The sequence below is a fragment of the Leucoraja erinacea genome, chromosome 12 (genome assembly GCF_028641065.1).
Source record: "Leucoraja erinacea ecotype New England chromosome 12, Leri_hhj_1, whole genome shotgun sequence".
Lineage (NCBI taxonomy): Eukaryota > Metazoa > Chordata > Chondrichthyes > Rajiformes > Rajidae > Leucoraja > Leucoraja erinaceus.
This window is the reverse complement of record NC_073388.1, coordinates 24,098,372-24,126,363: the sequence shown is the minus strand read 5'-3', so window position 1 is coordinate 24,126,363 and position 27,992 is coordinate 24,098,372. Positions and strand designations below refer to the sequence as shown.

Genomic DNA, 27,992 nt, shown 5'->3' with positions numbered 1-27,992 from the left:
GAACCTCATCTGGAGTTCTGTAACAGTTCTGAGCATCACACGTTAAATTGAATATAATGAACCTGAAGATATTCTTCTTTCATGTACATCTTCCATGTTTCAAATGTTGACATCACTGTCATCGTCCGTCCTGAAAAGGATGCAAGCTTCCGCCGACAATGTTGCAATAGATGATGGTGGTAGCAGAATTAGCTTGCGATCCTTCCGGTTTCCAGATCCGCGACGTGAACGCTTCTGCTATGGGGCCACCATAAGATATTGATTTACCAGAAAGACCCCTAGGCTCTAAAATAATTCAGTTGCTGGAAGATATTATATAAATTAGGATTGATTCTTCAGGAATCCAGAATGTTAAGAGGTGGTTTGATAACATCCCCTTTAACATTTGGAAGAGACGAGGCAAACACACAAACGGTGAACACCAAATAGTGTTGAGAATAAGAGGAATTGTAAAACTGCATATCAACAAATTTCTGAAGGTAGCAGAATGAATAAATGAGGTCATTAAGGCAGCATACAAAACATTTGCAATGCGGAACAGGGTTTAGGTTTATTATTGTCACATGTACTGAGGTCCAGCTTTTGTTTGCGTGCTATCCAATCAAATCAGATAATATTAATATTATACATGAATACAATGAAGCCAAATTCAATTGCATAAGGTGGAGCCTTAAGCAAATAATCCATTGTTTGCGAATGAGGTAGATTGAAGAATTGAGACTGTATCCTAGCTTGTGGAAGGGCATTCAGAAGTCTGATAACAGAGGGGAAATGGTGTTCTCGAGAATGGCGGTACGTTCTTTCTTGCTGCCGATGGAAGCAGGTAGAAGATGGGATAACCAGGGTGGGAAAAGTCTTTGTTGGCTGCTTTCCCGAGGGAGGTCGTGCCAGAATTGTAGAAAACATCCGATAGGCCATAGTCTATTGTGCACATTTCTGGTCTCCATATTACAGGAAGACTGTGATTACAGTAAAGGATGCGGAGGAGAATTAACAGGATGCCAGTAGGGCTAAAGTATTATAGTTGAGCGAGTTTGTTGGATTGACTTGTTTCGAAAAGAGGAAATAGAAGGGAGACTTAATTGTGTATAAAATTATGGAGAGGTCTAGGCAGAGGTCAGTAATAGGAGTCATCAATTTAAATTAATTGATTGAAGGAATGATGGTGAGGTGAGGTAACTCAAACAAAAGTGGCAAGTAGGCTCTGGAACTCACTTCAAAAGACAGAATCTCTTCCCCAATTTTAAAATGTACCAAATTGAGCACATGAAAAGCCATAATATTCATCGTCTTGGGCTAATCCCAATTGGCCTTCTAAACTAAAGCTTTCTACGGTGAAAAGGTCAACAAATACTGTTTATGCCATTAGCATCATCTGGCAAGATGGAGCCAGTGTGGTGATTCTTTGCGTGCTCTTCCCAGAGAAGGATCTGCTCCCATGTGATACAACCACTCCACGATTCAAAAACGTACACGTTTAAACTGATTCGATTTATGTACGGTATATATATCATCTGTTTGGATAGCATGCACAACAAAGATTCTCACTGTATTTCTGTACGTGACAATAAACCTAGCACCAAGGGGCGCAATCTGCAAATCAGAGCCAGATTCATCAGGGGGGGGGGGGGGGGGGGGGGGGGGGGAGTCTGGAAACAGTGTTGCACACACGGGATAGTTTCAAACTGGTTCATTTCTGTTCATTACAATCGATATTAGGCCACGTGTTAAATTTGAATAACCAAATGGTATTCGTGGAAATGGGAGAAGAGAAGTGTTAGATCACAGCTCTGCTATGATTACATGGAATGACAGGAGATTAAATGCCCTTCTCCTGTGCTGTACTTCCTGTCTTAGGATAAAGTATCAGGTAACACAGTGGTTCTTAACCTGGGGGTTGGGACCGCCATGGGGGGGGGGGGTCATTTGGGGGTTTACCGAGGGACATGAAGGGGTCATAAATAACATATCCATTTGTTGAGCCCATTTTTAGGAACCTAACAAAAGGTACATAGCACATACAATGTTTTGTTTGCGTATGCGTGTACGCATGCCAAAAAGGTTAAGCACCATTGAGGAAACAGAAGGGATTGAGACAAAAAATAACATGGCACATAACACTGGAAGGAGCAGTTTATTAACCATGAACAGTAATTGTAGCATTGGACAGAATATAACATAAGGAGATTACGGTATGCAACAGGAATAATACAATAGCTACGAGTTTAAATCCTCAAGAAAATCAATTTTTCATCAGTTCATGGAAAGCTTGAGATTTTACAAGAACTTGTCAAATTAGCAAGGAATAACATTGTATTTGATAAGCAGTATATATATTGAATAATTGAATATTGAATTGAATACATTTTTTATTGACCAGGTATGTATAAATACAAGGAATTTGCTTTGGTGTTTTGCTCACAAAAGGACAAAAACACGATATACAGCAAACAATTAAAAATAAAACATAATTTAACCATGTGAAAATAAAGTATCAGAGTAAAAAGACGCTACAAACTTTTGGCTGTTGAGTCGAGCTACTGCTCGTAGAAAAAAGCTATGTTTATGTCTTTGACAGTCCGGAGTCGCCTCCCAGAGGGAAGCATTTCAAAGAGTTTGTGTCAGGGCGAGAGGGGTCAGAGATGATCTTACCTGCTCGCTTCCTGGCCATGCAGTGTACAGTTCGTCAATGGGGGGGGGGAAGGTTGCAGCCAACAACTTTCTCGGTTGATCGAACGATGCGCTGCAGAATGCGGATGTCATGGTCTGGTTTGGCTCAGCCACCAAGCATGATGGAGAAGGTGAGGGCAGACTCTATGATGGTAGTGTAAAACTGGACCATCATTGCCTGTGGCAGGTTGTGTTTCCTCAGCTGCCGCAGGAAGTACATCCTCTGTTGGGCCTTTTTGACTGTGGAGTCAATGTTGGCCTCCACAGTCAAAAGCAACTAGCTCTTGGTTCTTTTATCTTCCAAACTCATTTTGAATTTCTACACTTGTTGACTAAACCTTTAGAGTCTGTAGCAAATTTTAAGCATTTTCCAAGACAGCCATCCGGTTCACATCTTCTGACCATGCTAAAGTCAACCTTTCTCACTGACAAAAATTCTCCCCCATATATCTAGGTCCTGGTCCTATTACTATCTAATCAGTCTGGCTTTCATAAATTCCACAATTTGCACTTAATGTCCCATAAATAAAAAGCCATTGCTTCTGCACCATCTTTTCAGTAACATTCATTTGTGCTATTCTTTTATTAGTGGCCCTTCATGGTAATTCATATACTACTACTACTACCCCTTGGGAAGTTCCTGGCAACCTTCAGAAGAACTCCAACTTCTCATAATCTGCCTATGAAATTTCTATCATTCTACTTACAAATTGATCCAATATGGACCATAATTCACAGCTCTTCAACAACACACTCTTCTTTCTAAAATATCTTGTAGCACATCAGTAGCCTAATTGACAAAGGCATTGGGGAAGCAGTATTATCCTGAAATTATCTGTATTGAAGAAAAAACAACTTCTCTCCCAATCAAATCTCCAAATGAATATAGCACACCAATTATTTCAATATATTATCCTTTACAACTGAGGTACTGTCAGTGGCAGAAAGGGGAGAAGAGACTGGGAAAATAAAGAAGTCAGAATTTAAGAGCTGAACATGTAAAAAGCAAACTGGGCAAAAAAGGAGAAATTATTTTGGGGAACAATTTAATGCAGAGATGCAATTTCACACATAAAAAAAAATAGATTATGAGCATTGGAGACCCGATAACCTATAGGCAGGCATTTTAATGGACTGAGATAGTGGATTCATTGGCTTACATTGTCCAGAATTCCTGAGATTTCAACATCATCCCTCGCATTGAAAGGAAGCAGATGAAACTACTGTTCAAGATAAAGTGGGAAGAAATTACTGTAGAAGAAAGCACTGTTTGTGTTTACCCTTAACAATGTTGTCAAGCCACAAGTGGGAAACAGAACACACCGAGTATAATTTTAGACTGAAATAGCATTTAATTACACGGTGAAGCCCCCCCGCTCACCGTCACCTCAAACAAAGGTAAAGTGTGATACAAATGCTCCTGAAAAAAACAAACCCGTGTGAATTAAAGAGACATATAAAACCCAGTAGGAAAGAGAACTCAAGACACCAATTAGTTGGCAAGAGCTTTATGGCCTGCTCATTTTTCTAGTGTTAATTGTGGAGAAGGAATATGAATTATTTGGGGGATTTACTCAAGATCATGTCTTGCAGATTGTTTACTTACAGCAGCCCCACCGATGCACTGCCTAACATTTAAAACTTTACAAAGAGCCCTACATAAAAAATAATCTCTAGTTTTAGTTTTGTTTGGAGAGATCTCCAACTAGATATTCACGGTTGAAAGCTCATCTAGAATATGTGAAAACAGAGCATTTATCAATCAGCTTTGAAGGCAGCACCGCAAAATATTTTGCTTAAAACCTTGCCTCAGAAAAGCAAAAGCAATGTTCCAAAAGCAATTCATGAATATCAAAACCAATTTCCTTTGCTGATACCGGAAAATCTAAACAATTTGAGTTTAAAAATAGGAAAGCTTGCATGGACATAACCAATTTATCTTTTCAAGACATCCAAAGCTCTGTCAAAATTTCTGTTGAAAGATGAGATACTTAATTGCAAATGCAGTGCTGACTCTGATGACTAGCCTAGAGATTTTTTATAAATGGCTGGAGTGAACCAGGAGTGTTATTCACTAAGCCACTGATTCAGTCTTCGAAGGCATTGCTTCTTTATATTCAAACCAAGCTGCCTAATGTACACACCTTTCTCTTCGACCCCATTCCAGAGGTTTCTTAAATACTCAGTTCTCTGCTGTTGTATTCTACTTCACATAACCAGCAAACTAGTTAGAAGGCACGTTTTTTGTGGGGTTGGGCTACATTTAAACCAAGTGACAATGGTAGAAAGGTGTCAAAGAGCAACCATTAACATTCACAAGTTGTTTTAATTGAGCAATGAAAGCAAAATATAAATTTATTTGAAAAATAATTAATCAATGCATGCTCTTTCATGAATTTTGTACGAATACATGCTACATTAATTAGATCTGGAATTCATCAAGGAGCCAGAGTTCTTGCAACATAATTTGTCTTCAAGTTCAGAAGCATTTTTAAATCTGTATGCCAAGAAATCTTGCTGTGTTCAGCACATCATCTCTCATCAGATAACAGCCACAGAGCCGCCGGTAACCTGTGAATGCATCACGACCATGCAAGACTCGCCAATTATCTATAAATAGAACCTGTAATTGATACGAGTAGTCATGAGAAACGTTACAATTTCACCCCACGTGGAAGAGTTTTGACTTTCCAAGAAAGCACATCCAAGAATACTGCTCCTCGCCCAGCCCCCCACCATTCCAAAAAAAAGCCAAATCTTTAGTGTGTAGGTCATATTTATCAACTGCACGTTCTAAATGTGCATTTTGCTCCTTTCCTTTCCACCCAAAACCACACCCGGCACTCCTCTCTCCCAAATAATAGTGATTGCAAGGAAAATTAAGAACCAATAAAACCCAATTTAGGACAATTAAGGCATCTACAGCAGATTGAGAGCTGGTTATTTAATGAGAAGCACTAACACCTCAAAACAGCTTTATTTTGTTTGTTTATATTTAAACCAATTACTACTATAGGAAGGAGTATGAAAAGTTAGCTATTAACTGAATAATGAACCTCCATGATGTAACACATGGATTTGGCGAGGTTAACATTTCCTCAATTAAGCTATTTACATCAAGCTACATTAGCCCTTAAAATGTTGGAAAGGGATGTCGACAAAAGATACTGAAACTACAAAAAGGGACAACACGGATGGTCAGTGTGGACTCGGTGGGCAAGGGCAGATTCTATGTATATTTCAATTAAATTAACCTCAGAGATCTTATCTTCAACAAATTCTCATGAGCTATACGCTTATTCAACTACTACTTCAGTTGCATATAACACATATCCAATTCTATGACAGCAAGTTAATTAAGCTTATTTTGACAGTCTTCATGGAAACTACCAAGTGAGATTACAAATAAATGCTTTGTGACAATTCCTAATTTGATCAAATGAATGTACATGCTGCTCCACATCATCAATGAAAACTGTACTCCATCCAAGTTCAGAGAGCAGGACATTTTTATAACATTTAAAAATTATACAATTTAGGACAGGTTCCTCACCTTTCCAGGCTTGAGTTTTACCCATATTTCATTCTCTGGCTTCCTGAGTTCTGTTGTAAGGGCTCGGTGTGCTATGTACCATTGATGGATTACATCATGAGGCGCTGTGCTAATAACAGCTCTGTCATAATTATTGTATCTGTAGAAAAAAAAAACAGTAGGTAAGAATAATGTTCCCAGTATTGAGGAATAAAAGGGTTTCACAAAATTTGGAATAATTTTAAAATTAGATGAATTACAGTGGACTACAAACAGTTGCCTCTGGAGAAAATTTGAGAAAAGCAAGAACAACATTATATGCATAGGATCTGAAACTGCAGGGAAAACTTTCTCAGAAAGAATAAAGCAAGAGGGTGTGAAGTCACTTAACAAGAATTTCCAACCAACACAGATCACAAAAGGATTTAAGAGTATTAGAACCGCGGACCGACGTGACAGAGAATCTAGGAGGTTACTGGGGTTACTGCTCAAGGATAAATTGGGGTTATTGCTCAAGGATAAGCAGAGACGTTACCTTGGGGATGGCAGTCAATTTCCTTGCTGCGATTTCTCCAAAACTAAAATCTACTAACACACTAAAGCACCGATCAAAAATATAACGTTCCATTAATATACCATTCAGCCAATCTTAGTGGAGATATTTTAAACTATTTAAATACAGGCTGAAACATCAACAGCAAAACAAGCAATCAATTATCACTATTGATTATGGCCACCTTCAGCTTGCTGCGTGTGTGTAGCATTACATTGGCATTCCATCTAGGTTTTGACCCAGTAACCATGAATTGATGCAGTGCATATTGGGAGATGTGGTGTTTTTATCCGCCAGCTGCCTTTTCCCTTCCGTGCAAGATCATGGGTTTGGGGAGACGTGACATTCTTTAAAGCAGCCATGACAAATTGCAGTTGTTTTAGCAAATGGCGCCAACCCCAGTCACAGCTGGTCAAAACCACAGTAATTCCAATAAAAAGGTCTCCAGGATGGGGGATAGGGGTGAAGGAAGTGTCGGAATGGGAACACAAAAGAAGATGCTCTTGGTGATCATGATTTGAAAACAATATTTAGTTTTGTTAAAACAGTATTATAAAATCAGCCAAATATGTGGGTAGATTTCACCAATTATATACAGCTGGAAAAAGGGAATTTGTTTGAATAAAAGTCTTCTTGTGTCAGTTGGTTTAAAATTACAAACCAGTTTTTAACTAATTTTAGCTCAATCTACAGCAGTCCCAATAAGGTTAATGTAGCCATAGGAATGCAAAATGATGTCAGTTACCAGTCTAAAAAAAAACACTTGAATAACAAAGTCTCAGTTCCCCAACTCTGTCGATAGCATTGACACCACGAGGAATATGTTTGGGCTGTCTGTTTATTCCTTCAAAGATTATAGACAAATTAAAAAAAGTTGCTTGCCTTATTAAATATAATTCGTTATTCCATGGATAAGCATTCAGAACTGGGCCAATTCCAATCATGTGATTGTGACATTCTCCTACATTCTCTATGTATTCATGCTTGATTGGCACCTTAGTGAGTAAATCAAAGTTATCAGGGCTTTGTTTTCGTACATTTTCTGCAGCGTTAAACCCATCTTCCAACAGAGTTCTTCCACCAGTTCCATCATGCTTCAGGCAATGAAATAACTGAACTCTTGTATTTAAAAAAAAAAGAGGAAAAATGAACAGGGTAGATGACATTAGATAAACACATTTGTTTAGGTTGCGTTCATTGGCAGATGATTAACTATAAATCCCTCAGTTTGCAGCAGTGCACCAACCAGACCAATCTGTATTAGGAAAAAACAAAACCCTTAATTCAATATCCCAGGCATTGCAGTCTGCAAATCCACTATTTTAAATTTAGATTCCAAATGGATCAGATCATTCAATAAACCCACAAACCTTTATTTGTTAGAGAGTATACATTTCCCATGACATGTTGTTCTCCAATTATTTATTATACGGCAAACTCTGACAAAGAATCTTGACCCGTTAACCTTTATTCGTTAAAGAGTATACATTTCCCATGACATGTTCTCCAATTATTTATTATATGGCAAACCCTGACAAAGAATCTTGAATAGTATTCAACAATTAAGTGTCTCAAATTTTTTTAACAAACTCACTATGAAACGATCAGGATGTCCAAATGCTGGATATATTTATTTTACTTTTCTACTCTTGAAAACCATTCAAGATCAGTAAAGTACAGAGAGGAATCATATTTAAAATATACCCAGTTTGTCTTGAGGGAATAAATGAAGATCTATAGGAACATTAATGGTTAGATTAATAACTGAAAAAAAACCTACCAAATCATCTACCTCAAATCATAGCAGAATAGTGAGCAATGAATGGAGAGCATCTCTAAATGTTACAACCTATCTAGTAATACACATACCCACAAGGTTCCTGAAAGTAAGTTGTATCTATATGCCGATCAAGTGCCACTTTTGTGTAAGCGGTATCACCACGCGAGAAGTCGGAAGTAAAATCCCACATTCGGCCATAAATGGACTCCCTAGAGCAACAAAGTTAAAACTTAAAACCATCCTCAAAACATCCAAAGGAAAATTAAGTTAATGTACCTTTTTAAATTGCAAGAACTACAAAATAAAAATATTTCAATTTTCTAACGCTTGCACTAAAAGGCATGAATTGCTGGAAATACCCACGATGCATTATAATTGTTTGAGATCAATGACCCAGCACTTTTTATTTTGCTACCTGCTTCACGATTTCCCCTCTGCCTGATTGTGCAACTCCTCCCCGGCTCCATCAGGCAGTTTGGTTCAGTCTATAGGCCAGAGAGCAAATAATATATTAAAAGAAAAGAGAAGTAGTCCAACAACATAATGAGGCCACAGAGAAAAAAAATTAGTAGCTGGAGATATTTACATCATGTAAATAATTAAAGCAAATGGTATTCAAAAAATAATTGTGCAGCCAAGTCTTACTTCATGCAATTTGAGTCATATCAGAATACAATGATTCATCAACATTTCCTAGTTAACCACGTTTACAGGCTGTGCTTCCAATTACTCAAATTCAAATTTTGCAGTGCGAAACAGCTCGAGTCATTGCAGGTCTGAGAATTTCTTGTTTCAGATAGCGCTCAATATGAAAAAAGTACATTAGGTTTGTATCTCTGTGGCCATCCAATATTAGAACCTTGGAGTCGGTCATACAGTACAGAAACAGACCCTTCTGACAAATAGATTACGAAGAAGCAGGGTGTAGGAATCCTTCAACATTATGACCCACAAACAATCTTAACATTCCTTCAAGGGCAATTGGACCTTGCAATGAAAGTAATCTAAAAAGTATACACAGCATAGCAGGTCAAGTGACTGAACTGTAAAGTGTAGAAATATAGTTTTGTAATTGTAGTTGTCTCAGGGAATCCAAGTCAGAAAGATAAGCACCCTTCTGTATCTGATGTGTTGCTTCCCCAGTGACAAGTGTACACAAAGAGTGTTTTATGGCCATACGTCCCAGAAAGAACAATGAAATTCTTACTTGCAGCAGCACAATAGAATATGTAAACATTGTACATGGGATCACATTATCAGGTGTGTGGGGACAAGTTTCAAGGATGTGCTTAAGGCTTTCTTAAATAAATTCAACAATCCTATCATTTTCTGGGAGTCTGGTTCACAGCAGCTCAAAGCAAAGGAGGAGCATTCAGGATGATAAAGAAATGGGATGCCTAGTATTAGGACCATTGTCTGAAGGGGGAGATAATCTTACAAATCACCCACCCATCCTGCCACATCTTTAGAAGTCAGTGGTTCCAAAATTGCCTCATTTGTGTCCTCAGAACCCATAAAATTAGTCACAACTCATCCTTGATCATGCAAGAACGCTTAAGAAATCCGAATGCTGTGGCATTTGGTATATAGGAATATAAATGTTAGAACAGGTGGCACAGGAGTGGCTACGGTGGTGCAACGGTAGAGTTGCTGCCTGACAGCACTTGCAACGCCAGAGATCCGGGTTCGATCCCAACTATGGGTGCTGTTTGTACGTTCTCCCCGTGCCCACGTGATTTTTCTCCGAGATTTTGGGTTTCCTCCCACAGTCCAAGTGGCTTGGTGTATGTGTAAAATTGTCCCTAGTGTGTGTTATTGTGCGGGGATCGCTGGTGGGCCGAAGGGCCTGTTTCCGCACTGTATCTCTAAACTAAACAAAAAACAGATTAATGTGTGGATAGATAAAATAAAGAGCTTCAAATTCCAGGGATACATAGAACCAAATTTTGAAGTGAGAGGGATTTGTTCATTTGGATAAGTTGCACCTCAGAGTTCTGTTCGGAGTGTTTAAATTATTTCGCAGGAGGTGGATAGGGAAGGGCTGGTTATTGTAACCAGTAAGAAATAGAAATCTGTTTTTAAAAAAGAAACAGGTTTTAGAAATAGGATTGGAGAAACAAATGCTGTTACAAAGGGAGATTTGAAATGCATGGAGGAGATGCCAGCACAAAATACCAGGGGAAGTATGATACTGTGCCCACAACAAGAAAAGCTGCAGTATTGATAACATATAGTAGCACTGGCGAGGAATTGTGTAATTTAAGGACCCGCACAGCATTTGGTTAGAAAATTAGCAATTCAGAAAAACTAGGTAGATAAAAATGCTGGAGAAACTCAGCGGGTGAGGCAGCATCTATGGAGCGAAGGAAATAGGCAACGTTTCGGGTCGAGACCCTTCTTCAGACTGCCTCACCCGCTGAGTTTCTCCAGCATTTTTGTCTACCTTCGATTTTGCAGCATCTGCAGTTCCTTCTTAAACAATTCAGAAAAACTTGTATTTAAAAAAAGTCAGAAGCTATTGTTGCAAAGTAAAATCATAGGTAAATTATAGAATCAAGGATGGAGTCGGAAACTTCAAATGATTCTTAAAGTAAACTGGAAAATAATAAAATAAACAAAGGCAAGGCAGTGATATATTTTCTCCCAACCACCAAGTAAAATTTGTACAGGAAGATGCTTGTGCATACAGTAAACCCTCGTAAGAATTCACGCTTGTTTATCCCCCCCCAATGCCACGCTTCTTCCCTCCTGGCCTTGGGTTAAACATTACACAACCCCCCAACACTCGGTTATAGCAGGCAATCAGCAATAATGGACACCATTCCTCCCACTGTTCTCTGTTGTTGCAAGGGTTGACTGTATTCAGGTATTCAAACCCATTGTTGGAGAATGGTGCAGAGGGGCAGTAGGGCAAACAGGTGATATTCCTCGGATTTGGAGCATACTTATGGATAAAGGACATGACAAAGAACAAAAATAGAACAGCAGTAATTTTAAGTTTGTTGAATACAGACAATTATAGAGTAGATGGCAACAAACTGAAGACCCTGTCCTTGCTCTGAAGGGGTGTGATGAGATGTAGGAAATAGACGAGATGTGGTCAATGGTTCGGAATTATGGTAGAAGGAAGCCACAGTTAAGGAAGACCCCTCAGAGGCAACTCTGCAGAAAGTCATGCCAGGAGAGCCGTTATGAGAGACAAGAATTGGGAGAATAGAATGGAATTCTTACAGGACTCATGGTGAGAGACGTATAGTTATTATAATTATGGAATTTTGGACACAAAATGGATATTTGGAGGTAGACTATCCCAAAGCTGGAGACACAGATCCAGAAAAGGGTGGGAAAAGGACCCAGCAAGTCAAGGAATTAAAACAATGTTAGCAAGTGGATGCAATCTGGATACAATGCACAAAAGGATTTGAGATTCTGATTCAAAGTGATGTACAAGAAAACCATATAAAGACATAAGTGTATTAATGGGAACATGGTTAAACAGCAGTGGAGTTGGTTTACTTGGAAAGTTTTAAAGAACAGGCAAGGGCACAATGAATTTAAAAAAAAAGGTGCAGAACAGTGGAAATTTATAACTCAAAGGGCTAATTCACAAGTGCTTGAAATTGTGATTTATTGACTTCATATCTAATTTCTCCCACAATACTTGGCAAGTAGCAAATAGTGTCTTCATACATTAACAAATGGAATATCTACATAATAGATATTATTATAGTATATATTACTGAATATCGACATAATTGTGGGAATAAAACCAAACTTAATACTATAGCAACTGCATATGCCTTCTGAGTTACAGTATTAAATATGCCACAACTGGCTATTGTTTGTATGATGATCATCTTGGGACTTAAATCTTCAAAGGCAACTTCAACAAATAATTAAAATCCTTCAAAAACTTCACCTGATCAAGCCAATACGCAATGCTATGGCTTCTGTTGCCTCAATGCTCGCAGGAACTTCTTCAATAAAAGAGACTCCATATAGAAGGAAGGCCTCCAAGAATGTTTTTAGTTCCTTGTCTGATTCCATTACAGCATTATAAGTAACATAAGGCATTTTTGCTTTGTTATAAACAGCAGCATTCCACAGGATGCGCTTTTGAACAGTCTGGTTCTGGCCTTCAAAAGAATGTTTTGCCAACCATGACAAGCCAAACTTAGTCATATGATTATCTGGCCCTGCAAATGAGACAGAAAAGATACCAAATTAAGTTAAAAGCATGAAGACCTAGTATTACAAATCAAAGTACTAATTATGTACGAATTTCAGTTTTATTTCATTCCGGAGAGAGGATGAAGCCTTTCCAGTAATGGAAAAATAGAGCTGAAAACAATTATAATGTAGATTGAAAGAACAACTCACAAGTTATGTAGATTGCATCATTATCTGAACGTATGTTTGCTGGCTTGATGGCCAAATCCACTTGGGCAGTATCTAAGCTCCGTTGATTAGTTTTTGAGTTGAAACATGATGCAGAGCGACAATGATCCCGTAGCCAAACATAATCAAAACGCATCACCAAATCAGAATACGTTAATTCTGGAATAGTAACGATAGGGTTTGCCTTCAATAACCTGTCTGCACCAGACATATTCAGATATCAGTTAAACAAATACAGATATTCTAGGGGAGAGAGGGGGAAGAGGCTAAACAGAAGTACAAGAAAACATTTGTTAGTAACTACAAATGAAGATTTGGAACATCTAAGCATCAGGAATTATCCAAAGTGAATAAGTCATTGTTGTGCACATTTGCTTCACTTCACAATTAAAGCAAGACTTTAGTGTTATAAGATAGTTTCCACACACTTGGTCTTGCCACACTGAGCCTGTATCCATCATGAAACTAAATAATTATTCTCTTTGCTTTTTCAGAAAGTAAAATGGGGTTTAGGAACATGGAAAATGGGAGTTCATTCAGTAAACAAATACGTGCAATTACCTCTTCAAAGTGGTAAGAATAGGAAAGATGTAAAGATTTATTAGTTAATACTGGAACAATCAAAGATCTTATAGCTATAAGATCTTTGGGAACAATGGCGAGGAATTTGGAACCATCACCATTGAATTCCTATCAAACATTTCCTATGCAGACTTTATATCCAAACAGGTCCGAAAATTGGCACTGACCAACAAGTTCTGCATTTTAAAAAAAGGATCTTTGGAGCCATTTATGAATTTGTGTACTAATAAACTAAAATTAACTAATTCGGCAACGTAATGATGTTACCTTCAGTTTGTACATAATATAATGGAACAACACTTTAGGAAGGATATGACTGCACTGGAGAGGGTGCAGGGAAGATCCACCAGTTGATGTTTGGAAAATACTACACAATAGTTTGAACTCTATCACAGCCATGATGTTCCCAGGAAGCAGTGTTTCAGTGAGAAGAGATTGGATTGGCTGGCTTTGTTCTTCTTGGAATGAAGGAAGAAAGCCGAGGGCGGGAACTAATCGAGTTGTACAAAGTTATGAGAAGCACAGGTAGGCTGGATAATAGCAAACTTTTTCTCTAGAGTGCCCATCCAAATACTAAGTTAATATAGCAAGAGTTCCACTCAGGAAGTGCATTCCAGATTCCAACCAGTCTAAAACTAGAAGGTATAGGTTTAGGTCAACGGGTAGGAGATTTAGAGGGCGTCTCAAACCTGACGGCGGTTGATATCTGAAACACACTGTATGGCTGGATGATATTGATCGGCACTCTCACACCAATTAAATAGTATCTGGATCAAATACTCAAATTGCCAAGGAAGCATTTGGACAAGGAAGCTGGTAAATGGGATTAGTATAGATAGGGACCAAAGGTCCTGTGTCTGTACTGTAAGGCTCTAAAATTGAAGATGAATAGGACATCTACAACCTAGAGTTTCCACTGCATGTTGGGCCAGAAAATATGTCAGTCCTAGCAATTGACGTTATCACACACACTAGCTCATAAGGTCGGATACTCTCAGACCTTTGCATAGATCGCCAATTATATCATTGAAATTTAGGACGCAGATCAAAATAATTTAACATGGAACATGTTAATTTCTACTGTGTGGTGTTTGGTGCAAGGTGGTGGAATGTGATGTCATATATCAGTGACATACAGGGAACAGGAGTTTGAGATCCTATTCTCAGGCTTCAGTAACTAGAGACCAGTGATGGTATGTAGAAATGCAAAGGCAAGGCTAATTGATGTGCAGCTAGAAACATGGTGCACAAGCATGGCTTTTTTGTTGGTGAACTGAAATCAGTTCTGGTGCCGTGAAGTGTCCTGCCAGGGATCAGTTGAGGATCATTGTTACGAAATTTTCAGAGAGATGGATACTAGTGTGTTGCGGCAGAAGAACAATCACGTAAGAATTAAAACAGAAAATGCAGGGAAAATTCAGGTCAAGCAGAATCTAATGTCATGGAGTCACAGCATAGAAATAGGCCCTTCTGCCCATGCTAACTGTACACTGCAACTTTTATACCAATCCTACCCACACCAATTTTATTTTCTCATCCTTTACCCCTTAGATTTTATTCTTTACTTCCCACAGGTAATTAACTTTGGCCAATTGATCTACCGACCCACACATCTTTGGGCTGTTCGGTAAAACTAGAATACCTGGAGGAAACATGTATGATCATAGGGGGAACACAAATGTGACATTGGATGGAGGTGGACCAAATGTCAGAGGGCCTACTTTGAGAACGGGAATCATTGCGTCACACAGTTTAGAATAATAATGGGCTTGTGTAATGAGCAATCTAAATGTGGAATGTAATTGGTGTGAGTAATTCAATGGAAAGTACCATGATTGATCTGGCCATAGTGAAGTTGAACAAGGATTGACAAGTAAAACCTGGTGAGAAGGTAAGGGGGTGGAAAGGAAAAGTAGCCAGGTTAAAAAAAAAAACCTAATGGCAGTTATGAGAGATAGGAAAAGGATAGTACTGCATGGGATCATTCCACTTTCCTCCCAAAAACAAAATGCAGTGGCGATGGTCTGGAACTCACTATCTGGAAGAAACATAATTAAATTGGGGTTTTTAAAAACGGAAATTAATTTTTAGAGTTCTGTAAAAAGAACAAAGGAACAGAACAAAATAAATGGAATTGTTAGACCGCAAGATGGAACTGCATTTCCAAATGTGGCATTTTGAAAAAAAACGTAGGGTTAATGAAAATCCATACTTTTTCTTTTAAACAATTTGAAATAAGTGAGGATCTTATCACCTTACCCAAGTGATTGTCATGAATCAACCACGAACAGTTCATAGAATCTGGAGCACCATGTTGACACCGTAGTGTGTTTACTGCAGGTAAAAGCTGTTTTATGCGACAATGCCATTGCCTCATTCCTTGAACATCTGTCTTCAAATGCTGTACACCGACACCAAAACGTAGTAAGCGGTTCAAATACATTTTCTGAGGTGGGGATGAGATTGTAGAAAGGGAAAAAAAACGTATCTTGCATTAGAATTTGAAATTTACTATTCAAAAAGTACACTGGCATTAGCATGTTAATTAACAGGTTTTCTAAAATAGACCACAAAACATAGGTGCTCGAGGGATGATTTATTCAAATATTATAGGGTGTATAGGTAAACTAATCCCATTGGTTTGAAAGTGTACGAACAAGTGACAGGCTAAAATTCATACCAGGTCATTAAGGAAAGTTCATGTTAGTATACAATAGTTTGAATTCTGCCACAGCCATGACTAATTTTGGTCGTCACATCCTTTTGAAGTCAAAAGGAACACAAGGGTGATTAGATAAACTCATGTCACAGAATATCTTTCATCTTTATTAAATGCCAGTATAAGGTATTGGAAGTAAATGGCCTTCTTTCTTCGCATATTTTCTTCACAACCGTAAGAACTAAGTCAAAAGAACATTTCTAAAGGATATCTTAGATTTTTTGGGCTGCTGCTTGTATTGAAGTAATACAGTAATGTAAAATTTAAACATGAAACAGTCACATGAAAAATGTCAATTAAAGAAGGCTCATTTGCAGCTGACATCTATGAATGTACCATGATGACCAGCTTTCAGTCATTCAGCATTCAAATACAAAACATTTTTTTCTCCTCAAGAGACTAGAGCGAAAATAAATGTTTTCAGGAAGAAATTGGATTTGTATTGTTTGAAACAATTTTGCTAAGCTGATTAAATATTTGCTTTGAATGGTTAAGTGTGCAGTTTATTGCATAGTCAGATTGAAACCCTCATTTTGTGACAGATTTTTATTTTCAGTCTTTGCCAGGATTTACTTTCAGATTCACAGTATTACTTAAACAGATAATCTGATCAACAAATCTGTTCATGGAATTGCTGCGTATAAATTGATGCTTTTTGGTGCAACTAAACAGTCTTTCAATTATTTGAGGGTTTGAATGACATCACACACTAATGTAAGCCTGCCTTTTATATAATTAGATTTCAGAAAAAAGTCTGAAAACATATTGCTGAAGCAACATATTGTTGGGTTTGATTCTCAGCACTAGGCTTCAACCAGCTCTCAAGCATACCTCAATAAGGGAGACTTAACCAGCAGCGCTCTCAATTCCCCTTTTGTGCTGTGGTTTACATAAATCTTCATCAAATATAAGACGTTGGTGAAACCTTATTTAGAATATTGTGTTCAGTTCTGGGCACCATGTTATAGGAAAGATATTGTCAAGCTTGAAAGGGTTCAGAGAAGATTTATGATGATGTTGCCAGGACTAGAGGGTCTGAGCTTTTGGGAGAAGTTGAGTAGGCTGGGTCTCTATTCCTTGGAGTGCAGGAGGGGTGATCTTATAGAAGTGTATAAAATCATGAGAGGAATAGATCGGGTAGATGCACAGTCTCTTGCCCAGAGAAGGGGATTCGAGGACCAGAGGACATAGGTTCAAGGTGAAGGGGAAAAGATTTAATAGGAATCTGAGAGATAACTTTTTCACACAAAGGGTGGTGGGTGTATGGAATAAGCTGCCAGATTAGGTAGTTGAGGCTGGGACTATCCCAACGTTTAAGAAACAGTTAGACAGGTACATGGATAGGACAGGTTTGGAGGGATATGGACCAGGCGCAGGCAGGTGGACAGTGTAGCTGGACATGTTGGCCGGTGTGGGCAAGTTGGGCCGAGAGGCCTGTTTCCCTGTATCACTCAATGACTCTAAGTGTATTTAAGATTGCATTACCAACATTTTCCAAAGGTCTGCAGCTTAGGCCGTAAGGGATAATTTTGCACTTGAAGGAAACCAGCTTCTCCTTTGCTTTTTTTAGTTTCATTCATTGTCATGTGTGCCAAGGTACAATGAACATCAAGACTATGCATGATTACAATGAAGCTGTTCAGAGTGTACAGGTGCAGGATAAGGGGTATATCATTTAGTGCAAAATGAAGTCTGATTAAAGATGGTTCAAAGATCTCCAATGAGGTTGATGGGAGGTTAGGCCCGCACCCTAGCTGGTGAGAGTACAATTCAGTTGATAACTATGAAGAAATTGCCCCTAAATTTGGAGGTATGCATTTTCACACTCTGTACCTCTTGCCTAATTGGACCAATTTGGAGAGGGGAGAAAAGGGAGTGTCTCGGCTGAGATTCATCCTTAATTATGCGGGTGGCCTTTCAGAGGCAACATGGTGTAAATGGAATCAATGGAAGCGACGTTGGTTTGTATGATGGCCTGGGTTGCTTCCACAATTATCTGCAATTTCAAGCAGTCTTGGATGAGCTGTTCTCAAACCATGCTATTTGATTTGATTCAATTTATTGTCATTGCACTTTTCAGTGCAACAAAATGGTTTAGCCTGCAGTCATAACATAGAATAAATAACAAACACTCAACACAGTTTAAAGTCCCAAAGTCATTGTCTCTTCCCTCCTTGCTCTCCCTCTGCGCTGAGGCAATCCAAGCCTCCGATGTTGTGACCCCGCCGGGTGATGGTAGGTAAGTCCCGCGGCTGAATCCGTGCTCCGCAAACGGGCCGGTTCAAACTCCGCGGCCTGGGGCGGTCGAAGCTGCCGTCCTCCAGTCCAGCGGACGCAGCTGTAGTTGCGGGAGCTCCGGAAAACAGAACTCGAGCTCCCGATGATGTCGTCCACTGGCCCGCGGCCGAGCCTCCGAGGCTCCAAAGTCGGGTCGGAAGTTGGGTCGCACCGCAGACGGACACGGAGACGGGGATACGGCAGGAAAGGTTGCATCCCCCCCGAAGGAAGGGATGATGCATCCCGATAAAATGCTTTCCACTGCACATCTGTGGAAATTATGCTTAGATATCCAATTATTTACAAGAGTAGTATGTTTTAATACACGAGTGCCCAACAATTCCCCAGCATAACAAAACGTTATCAAAAAATGACATGAAAATTAGCCAAGAACAGTTTATTTTCACAAAAAGGAAATTTGAGTTGGATCTACCAGCCACACAAGCAAAGTAGCCACAAAAATGTTTCGGCAACAGATGACAGCATCTATATTTGTATAAACCAAGAACATAGTTGTTTAAAATAAATGTATAGTTTAATGTTCCATACACTAATGCCTTTATTTCCTTTGTGCATGAACACACGTTTATTTTCCGATGCATAGTTCAGAAGACAATAATAATAATTTTAGTTTACATGTTTTTAATGCAAATGAATTAATCACCAATAAATATTGAAACCTATTGCTAGAGTCCATATAGAAAACCATGCCAAAATTAATTCTGATCATTCAATGCCAAGTTATTTTTTCAAGATTGCAAGAGTTGCATCCTCCACTTTTTTCAATCTTTGGTCTACTTGTATTCGCACTCTCCCTTGTTCTAGAAGGGGAGCAGAATCTTCAGCTAATATTAGTCACCACAGGAACATGCTCTCCAATCTTTGCCATGCTCCATTTATTACTTTCAAAAGTCCCCGCACACACTTCATTTATGCTTTCATAACATAGCACGTATTAAAAGAGACAGAACTGAAGAACTGGGTTCAGGAACAGCTATATTCCTATAGCTGTTCCTGAACCCCTATCAGGTTAGCTATCAGGTTATTGAACTGACCTGTCCAACCCCAATCCACCTGGAACACAATGTACCATCTCTTGATCGACCATGGATAGACTTGTTTCCCAATTGTTTTTTGTATAACTATTTCCTTTTCACTGTCTTGCAGAATTTATAAATGTTAAAGTTCCTTGCTGATTGTAGTGGTACCGTATAGCACCTGAAGGCAAAGAAAATGCAAGCTTCATTTCACATGTTATAGTAGAATTAGGCCATTCGGCCCATTGAGTCTACTCGCCATTCAATCATGGCTGATCTCTGCCTCCTAATCCCATTTTCCTGCCTTCTCCCCACAACCCTTGACACCCGTTCTAATCAAGAATTTGTCTATCTCTGCCTTAAAAATATCCACCATCTTGGCCTCCACTTTCCTCTGTGGCAATGAGTTCCACAGATTAACTACCCTCTGACTAAAGAAGTTCCTCCTTACCTCCTTTCTAAAAGAGCACTCTTGAATTCTGAGGTTATGACCTCTGGTCCTAGATGCCCCCATCAGTGGAAACATCCTTTCCACATCCACTCTATGCCTTTCATTATTCTGTACATTTTAATGAGGTCCCCCCTGAACCTTATAAACGCCAGTATCTTTAAGAGCTCTATCTACAGATCTATTCCACAGATTCACAACTCTCTGGGTGAAATTTTTTTCCTCATCTCCATTCTAAATGGCCTACCTTTTATTCTTAAACTGTGGCCTCTGTTTCTGCATCCCCCAACATCGGGATCATGTTTCCTGCCTCTAGCATGTCCAATCCCTTAATAGTCACATGATCCCCTTTCATCCTTTTAAATTCCAGTGTATACAAGCTCCATTCTTTCAACATATGACAGTCCAGCCATCCCGGGAGTTAACCCCGTGAACCTACGCTGCACTCCGTCAATAGCAAGATTCAGATTCAGATTTTAGACCAAAACTGCACACAATACTCCAGATGTGGTCTCACTAGGGCTCTGTACAACTGCAGAAGGACCGCTTTGCTCCTATACTCAACCCCTCTTGTTTTGAAGGCCAACATGACATTAGCTTTCTTCACTGCCTGTTGTACCTGCATGCTTACTTTCAGTGACTGATGTACAAAGACACCCAGATCTCATTGTACTTCCCCTTTTCCTAACTTGACACCATTCAGATAATATGCCTTCCTGTTCTTGCCACCAAAGTGGGTAACCTTACATTTATCTACATTAAACTGCATCTGCCCACTCACCCAACCTGTCCAAGTCACCCTACATCCTCATAGCATCCTCCTCACAGTTCACACTGCCACCCAGCTTTGTGTCATCTGCAAATTTGCTAATGTTACTTTGAATCCCTTCATCCAAATCATTGATGTATATTGTAAATTGCTGCGGTCCCAGCACCGAGCCTTGCAGTACCCCACTAGTCACTGCCTGCCATTCTGAAAGGGACCTGTTAATCCCTACTCTTTGTTTCTTGTCTGCCAACCAATTTTCTATCCATGTCAGTACCCTACCCCCAATACCATGCATTCTAATTTTGCCCCACTAATCTCCCAAGTGGGACCTTATCAAAGGCCTTCTGAAACTCCAGGTACACTACATCCACTTGCTCTCCTTTTACATCCACAAAAAAAAAACCAGAAGATTAGTCAAGCATGATTTCCCCTTCGTAAATCCATTCTGACTCGGACCGATCCTGTTACTGCTATCCAAGTGTGCCGCTATTTCATCTTTTATAATCGACTCCAGCATCTTCCCCACCACCGATGTCAGGCTAACTGGTCTATAAGTCCCTGTTTTCTCTCTCTCTCATTAGCTACCCTCCAATCCACAGGAACTGATCCTGAATCTATAGAACATTGGAAAAAAATATCACCAATGCATCCACAATTTCTAGAGCCATCTTCTTAAGTACCCTAGGATGCAAATCAACAGGCCCTGGGGATTTATCAGCCTTCAGTTACATTGACTTGCAAATTAACTTTTTAGGAGTCCATCACCAGCACTCCCAGAGTCAAATTAATTTCTGGAAACTTTTATTCCAACTAGGTTAAATTATCAAGCTTGGAGAACAATGGTAAAAGATAGGAAGCTTTAAATTTTCTAGTTCTCGGAGGAGTGCACTGTATTACAAAATCCTCAGCAACAAAATGTCCCTCAACTTGTGAAGAGTGTATTTTATTCATATTAGGCAGGCATTCCAACTAATTTGGCTCCTCTACCAAATGAACAACCCAAAATAGATGCAATAAGACTTTGCTCAGCTCGTTAATATATAGAACCAGGTAGGAAAGGCACAAAAAAAGTCATTGTTGAAACGTTTCTTCAATGTGCCAGCACATTCAGTAATCTGCAGCCCATTAAAAGTACAGATAACAAAGAAGACCTGACATAATAAGTTTGAGGGGTCTCGACCCGAAACGTCACCCATTCCTTCTCTCCAGAGATGCTGCCTGCCCCGCTGAGTTACTCCAGCTTTTTGTGTCTATCTTCATAATAAGTCACTTGCTGTTAAGGAACACAGGTACAACAGGTTTGCAAATAAGAATAGAAACAAAAAGCGGGATAGGCAGCATCTCTGGAGGGAAGGAATGGGCGACGTTTCGGGTCGAAACCCTTCTTCAGAGAATAACTAAACACACGATTCCCACGTATCTGTGCCACTTGGTCTATCATAGCTTAATTTCAACACAATTTAAATGACGGAATTTTGTTTTGATTGACAAATTTCAGCAGTCGAGCAGACACGACAGATTTTCTGCACTTGCAGCACAAGTTTTGAACAATTTAAACGCGGCAACGTCCACTTTTTAGTGTTTCGAAATGCATTGTATTTTTGAAATTGTAATTAAAAAATGAAACCTTATTCTGTACATTAATAATACCATAGGGCTGTGTTGCCATGAGTACAATTATGTTTTCATATTGGCCTTACGTACGAAGACAGCTGCAAAGTCGATTTGGGGATTGATTTTCCCGCGGACCAAATTGTATTCCCAACGCGGTGATATTTACTCCTTTCTCAAACAGCGCCTTTAACTCGGAACTACAGGAAAAACAAAACTCTAACTTGGGTCTCCCGTCCGTCCCGGGACTGTCTGATAGCGCTCTGCTAATGGAGAGAAGCACAACTACAATGTAGAGACCTATACCGGGGAGTGGGGACTGTGTCTGCAGCGGCAGCCTGATCCTCCCGCAGCTCATCGCGCGTTCCTATGTACCGCGACCGTCGACATTTTATATTAAGAAAAACTATCTTTGAACAATTGTAATACAGTCATCTCCATTGCGCACGCTTACCGTCAGCAATATTCCCCCTGCGCTCAACACTCCGCAGCAACTGACATAAACAGGACGAGCAGCAACCTTCCCCCACCATTATATACAGCCATCGCCGCGGTTAGTGCACATGCTTGCCCTGCCCTTCTGTCAGTCAAACACGATCACTCCATAGAGTCTGTCCATGTGGCAGAAAGATTCCCTTGCAGCGGTATTTATTTTGGCTGGGGAGTTCATATGCCAGTTTGCCGTAATTCGATCACAGGAATTAGAATACGATTCTCCACTCCGTGCAATTGTAAAAGTGCGAACTATAAGTAATGAATCAAATAAAAATAATGAATAAAAAAAACACTGTCAATGGAAATCAAAAACTGCAGATGCTAGAATTCTGACAAAATCTTTCCAATGGTCTTCTACCTGAGACATTCATTACCTTTGTTACTCCCTCGCAGATGCTGCTGACATACAGAGTGTTTCAAACATTTTCTGTTTTATGAAAAATAATCTCACCGCCAGGTCCCAAATCATCTATTTCTGGCAAGCAGCAATTTATTTTCACTTCCTGGTCTGTTATATTTGTTGTTAATGATATGGTCTCTACATTTTTGTGACTAAAGAGATGGTAACGAGGGAAACCTTTAAGTTTCCTAGGACTGTTTTGGAAAGACCTGGGGGAGTATTAGCCGGATGGCCCATAATACCATTGGAAGTAATATTTTCAGATAATGTTTGTGTGCTTTGGTGCAAGGATTAAACTGGCTCAGTAGGGAGAAGAAAGCAGAGCGAGTCAGATGAAAAGTTGCCAACAAAAGTTAGGGAATGAATACCAGATTTTTGCAGGCAACGAGGAAACTTGGCAATACTTAATAATAACAAATATTAAAAATCAAGACAGTCATACAGAGACGCAGTAGAGAAACTGGTTCCTCAGCCCACCAAATCCTTGCCAAAGATCAATCACTCATCGAATTAATCCTTTTTTTTATTTCACCACATTCTCATCTACTCCCTCAGATTCCACCCATAGTCATACAAATTAGGTGTAATTTACAATGGAAAATTAACCTACCGGCCTATGGGATGTGGGAAGAATGCAAAGCCTCTAGAGGAAACCCACAAGGACACCAGTAGAATGTACAAACTCCACACAGAGGAGAAAAGGGCAACAGGTAAATAAAGATGGGAAAGAAACATCACAACATGAATTAGAATGTACAAACCATTAAATTGAACTGTAAAACAATTAAAAAAAATCCATGCATATTATAAGGGGTAACACTGTAGACCTGCCTGATTGTAAATATGTGGGTAACTTTCAGAGATGTTCCAAATAAAGAAAACAATAATGGTTCATTTCAACAACTTGAAATTAATTGGGATAGAATTGGTGCCAAAGTTACAGATGCCACAGAGTTCTTCAAATGCATCCAGGAAGACTTAAAAAATAATTATGCTGCAAGTTCAACAAAAGAGCAGATGGCACTGAATAAACTGAGTTGCAGGGAATGGAGATGGATTGTTACTAGGGGAGGCGGGGGGCATTTTGGTGATTAAGTCTGACATCATTTTGGAGGTGGTTGAAGATAGCTCACAAATAAATATTGTTAGGTGAGGAAAAACGTTTTTTGTTGTTGCTAGTTTTGAGCAAAAATAAACTGGAAGACAATTCAGTGTAATGGCAATTGGGGAGGGCGGAGTAGGCTTACAGCAGCATCAATGACAGGAAGACTCACACACGTTATACATGCAACAAAAACAAAAACAAGAAATTAGTGCAAAAACACAGAACCCAGTTCTTGGTAGGTAAGAGATGATTTGTGGCGTTCATTGCCGAGGGTTGTACACATCAGATAAGAACCTGATGGTTATATGAAATTAGCTGTTCCAGAACCTGCTGATGTGGGACTTAAAACTTCTGTAACTCCTGCCTGATGACAGTGAGAAGAGGGCATGGCCCAATTATAGAGGATTCTTGATGATGGATACCACCTTCTTGAAGCAGCATCTCATGTAGATACTTTAGAGGGTGGAGAGGGCTTTGCCCATGATGGAAGGTGTTGTGTCCGTCACACATTGCAATCTCTTGCGTTACTGTGCATTGAAATTGCTATTACAGGCCATGATTCTAGTTAGGATACTTTCTTCACGGCATCTGTAAACATTTGTTATTGTATTCAGTGATATGCCGAATCTCGTTAAATCTCAAAGAAAGTAGAGGCACTAGCCACCTTCTTCATAATGACATCTATGTGCTGCGACCAGGACAAGGCATCCGAGATGTTAACACCCAGGAATTTGAAACTGCTATCTCTCCCATCACTGACCCACCAATGCAATCTGGCACGTAATCTCCGGACATTCCTTTCTAAAGTCAAAGATTAGTTCCTTGACTCTGTTGACATTGATTGAAAGTTTGTTGTTGCAGCACCACTCAACTCCTGTATTACAATCTCACTCCTATACCCTGACATATCACTGCCCGTGATTCGGACAACAAAAGTAAGTGTAATCAGCAAATTTATGAGTGTTGAAAACCGAGCTAGAGCCAATGAACTGCAGCCTGACATATGTGTTCCTGTTATCCAGATGGTCCAGAGCAGAGTGGAAAGGCAGGCAGTGAGATATCAGCTGCTGTTGACCTGTTCTGGCAAATTGAAGCAGATTGAGGTCATTTGAGGCTTGAGTTGTTTCACACATTAATCAACTACTTCAAGCACTTAATTACGGTGGATGTAAATGCTACTGGACTGTAGCCATTGAGGCAGGTCGCCATGCTCCACTTGGGCATGTACGATACTTGCCCTTTTGGTGAAGGTTGGAATCTCAGACTACAACTGCGGAAGGTTGAAGATGTCCTTGCACAATCCAGCTGGTTGGTCTGCGTACGTCTTCAGCACTCATGCATGTATGCCTCCAGGACCAGATGCTTTGCATGTTTTCACCCTCTTATAAAATGCTCTGATGTCGGCCTTAGAAACAGAGGCCACAGGGATGTCAGGAGTTTTTGTACAAGTGCTGTGTTGTCCATTTCAAAGTGTGTAAAAATGTGTTGAGCTCATCTGAAGATGATGCATCGTTGCCATTTATGCCTCCATGTTTTGCCTTGCAGTGTGTAAGCTCTGCCACACCTGACGAGTGTCTGTCTGTCTAACTTCTTGAGGTCATACCTGGACATCTTGTATCTGGATCGCCAGCCCAAAACGCCATGAATCTAGCCTTCAGTGGATTACGAATCTCCTGGTTCAACCAGGGCTTCTGGCTGGTGAAAATGCCAAATGCATTTGTTGGTACACACTCATCCATGTATTTCTTTATGAACTCAGTGACGGCTGTGGCATTTTCATTCAGGTCCGCTGATGAATTCTTGAACATCTCAACTCTGCCACAAACCTACACCCTCTGGTTATAGACTCTCCCATAGCCTTTCCTATGGGAACTAGGAAATGGGAAATAGTCTCCAGATGCAGTCTCACCAATGTTCTCCACTGCTGTACTTCAAGCAAGCTACAGATGATTCAAGGTATATGAAAGAGATCTTTTGAATGGCAGAGCAGAGTCAAGGAACCGACAGGACAATTCCTGCACTTGCAGCTTTTATTCTCCCATAACAAAAAGGATAGTGTTCCCAAAGCTACACAGGCCAAGATGTCAAAAGCAGACAGTTTAGGAGACAATAAAAGGAAATATATTCAGAACCTAAAAGCTTACTAGTGTAGGTGGTCTAAAAGGCCCCATAGATTAAAAAAAAAATAGATAAAAGAAATTAGGGAAACAAAGAGGAATTGAAAATATATTGACAAATAAAATCAAGGAAAGCCCAAAAATGTATTACAAAAACAGAAATAGCATGATAGTAACACAGAAAATAGGAACTCAAATAAACCAAAACCATAATCCCTGCGTGGAGATGAAAGATATGCATATGTTACTAATTGATTACATTGTATCTATCTTTCCAGGACAGGTAGGGCAGAAAGTAAACAGTAACAGTTAATGTGTGATTAGGAACTGGAAGGCTGTTTGAAGGGGGTCCCAACAGAACTCAGCTCAAAGTCCCTTGCATTTTTAAGTTCAATGATTTTGCCTTGGGGTGTGATTAATTTGGTGATGGCACTGCTGCCATTTGCTGAATCACAGTGGTGATGAGTCAGCATACACGAGGGATAAAACAGCTGGTTGAGTGATACCATAACAACACTCTTGCTCAATGTCAACAGCACTATGAAACTAACTGTCGACTCCAGAAAGGGGCTGCGAGACCAAATGGCAGTTTTTACTGGGGAACCAGCATTGGGCATCATAGTTGCTTCAAATTCTTGGACGATAACATCTCGGATGACCTGTCCCTGACCCAGTACATAGATGTAATCATGAAGAAGGTGAGCTAGCATCTCAACTTTCAGAGACGTTTAAAGAGATTCGGAATGTCAATGTTTATTCTAATAAACCTTTACAGATGCCCAGTAGAAAGTACTGTGACTGATTGCATTATGGCTTGGTACAACAATTCCAACACAGAGGAACACAAAAGTCTGCAGAGTGGTGGACTCAGCCCAGTCCATCACAGGCAAAGTCCTCCCAACCATCAACAGTATCTACTTGGGGGACTGCATCAAGAAGGCAGCATCTATCAAGGAACTCCACTATCAAAACCATGGCTACTTCACATAGCTATAATCAGGCAGTACAAAGGCCTCAAGACCCACATACTTGGGGAATTTCCTTTATTGTCTGACCATCAAGAAAGGCCTGCAGTCATACATACAAGCATCTAAAATCAAATTAACATCCACCACTATCAAAACCATGGCACTGTGGTGGAGGCAAAAATAGCTATGCTCAGGCGAAGAGGTACAAAGTCCCGCAGCTCACCGACCCCAAATCATGTAAGCTCAGGAACAGTAACTTTTGTAAAATCATATGGTTCTTGAACCAATTTGCACAATTCTAATCCCACCTCAGTAGTTGTCTTTTTCAATGTTTTTTAAATCATTTCTTTTTGCTCTGCTATAGGATCTTTGGTCGTCAGCACTAACGAAACTTCGAGCATCTTTGGTCAGCGTTGAAGGCGCTACCGTAAAGTGCTTTGCAGCGGTGTCGCAAAGGGATCCCGAGCGAGCGGCGGCGGCGGCGGGGGGGGGATGGGCGCTGCCGTAAAGCGGTCGCCATGTGACTGACGC

General features: G+C 39.8%; 1 protein-coding gene across 3 annotated transcripts; it reads right to left on the bottom strand.

The window, feature by feature from the left end:
• Positions 1–2,105: 2,105 nt before the first annotated feature.
• tmlhe (trimethyllysine hydroxylase, epsilon) lies at positions 2,106–27,897 on the bottom strand. Of its 3 annotated transcripts, XM_055643824.1 has the most exons (9): positions 27,770–27,874; positions 22,831–23,120; positions 15,775–15,961; positions 12,916–13,092; positions 12,455–12,731; positions 8,625–8,744; positions 7,638–7,874; positions 6,224–6,362; positions 2,106–5,293 (listed from the first exon to the last, which is right to left on the bottom strand). In XM_055643824.1, exons 3-9 carry the CDS (start codon positions 15,956–15,958, stop codon positions 5,162–5,164), a joined length of 1,266 nt encoding a protein of 421 aa, XP_055499799.1. In that variant the 5' UTR covers positions 15,959–15,961; positions 22,831–23,120; positions 27,770–27,874; the 3' UTR covers positions 2,106–5,161. The 3 variants fall into 3 exon arrangements, with proteins under 3 accessions (XP_055499799.1, XP_055499798.1, XP_055499800.1); XM_055643823.1 differs by lacking the exon at positions 22,831–23,120 and having other exon boundaries at positions 27,770–27,897; XM_055643825.1 differs by lacking the exons at positions 22,831–23,120; positions 27,770–27,874 and adding an exon at positions 19,567–19,845.
• Positions 27,898–27,992: the final 95 nt, after the last annotated feature.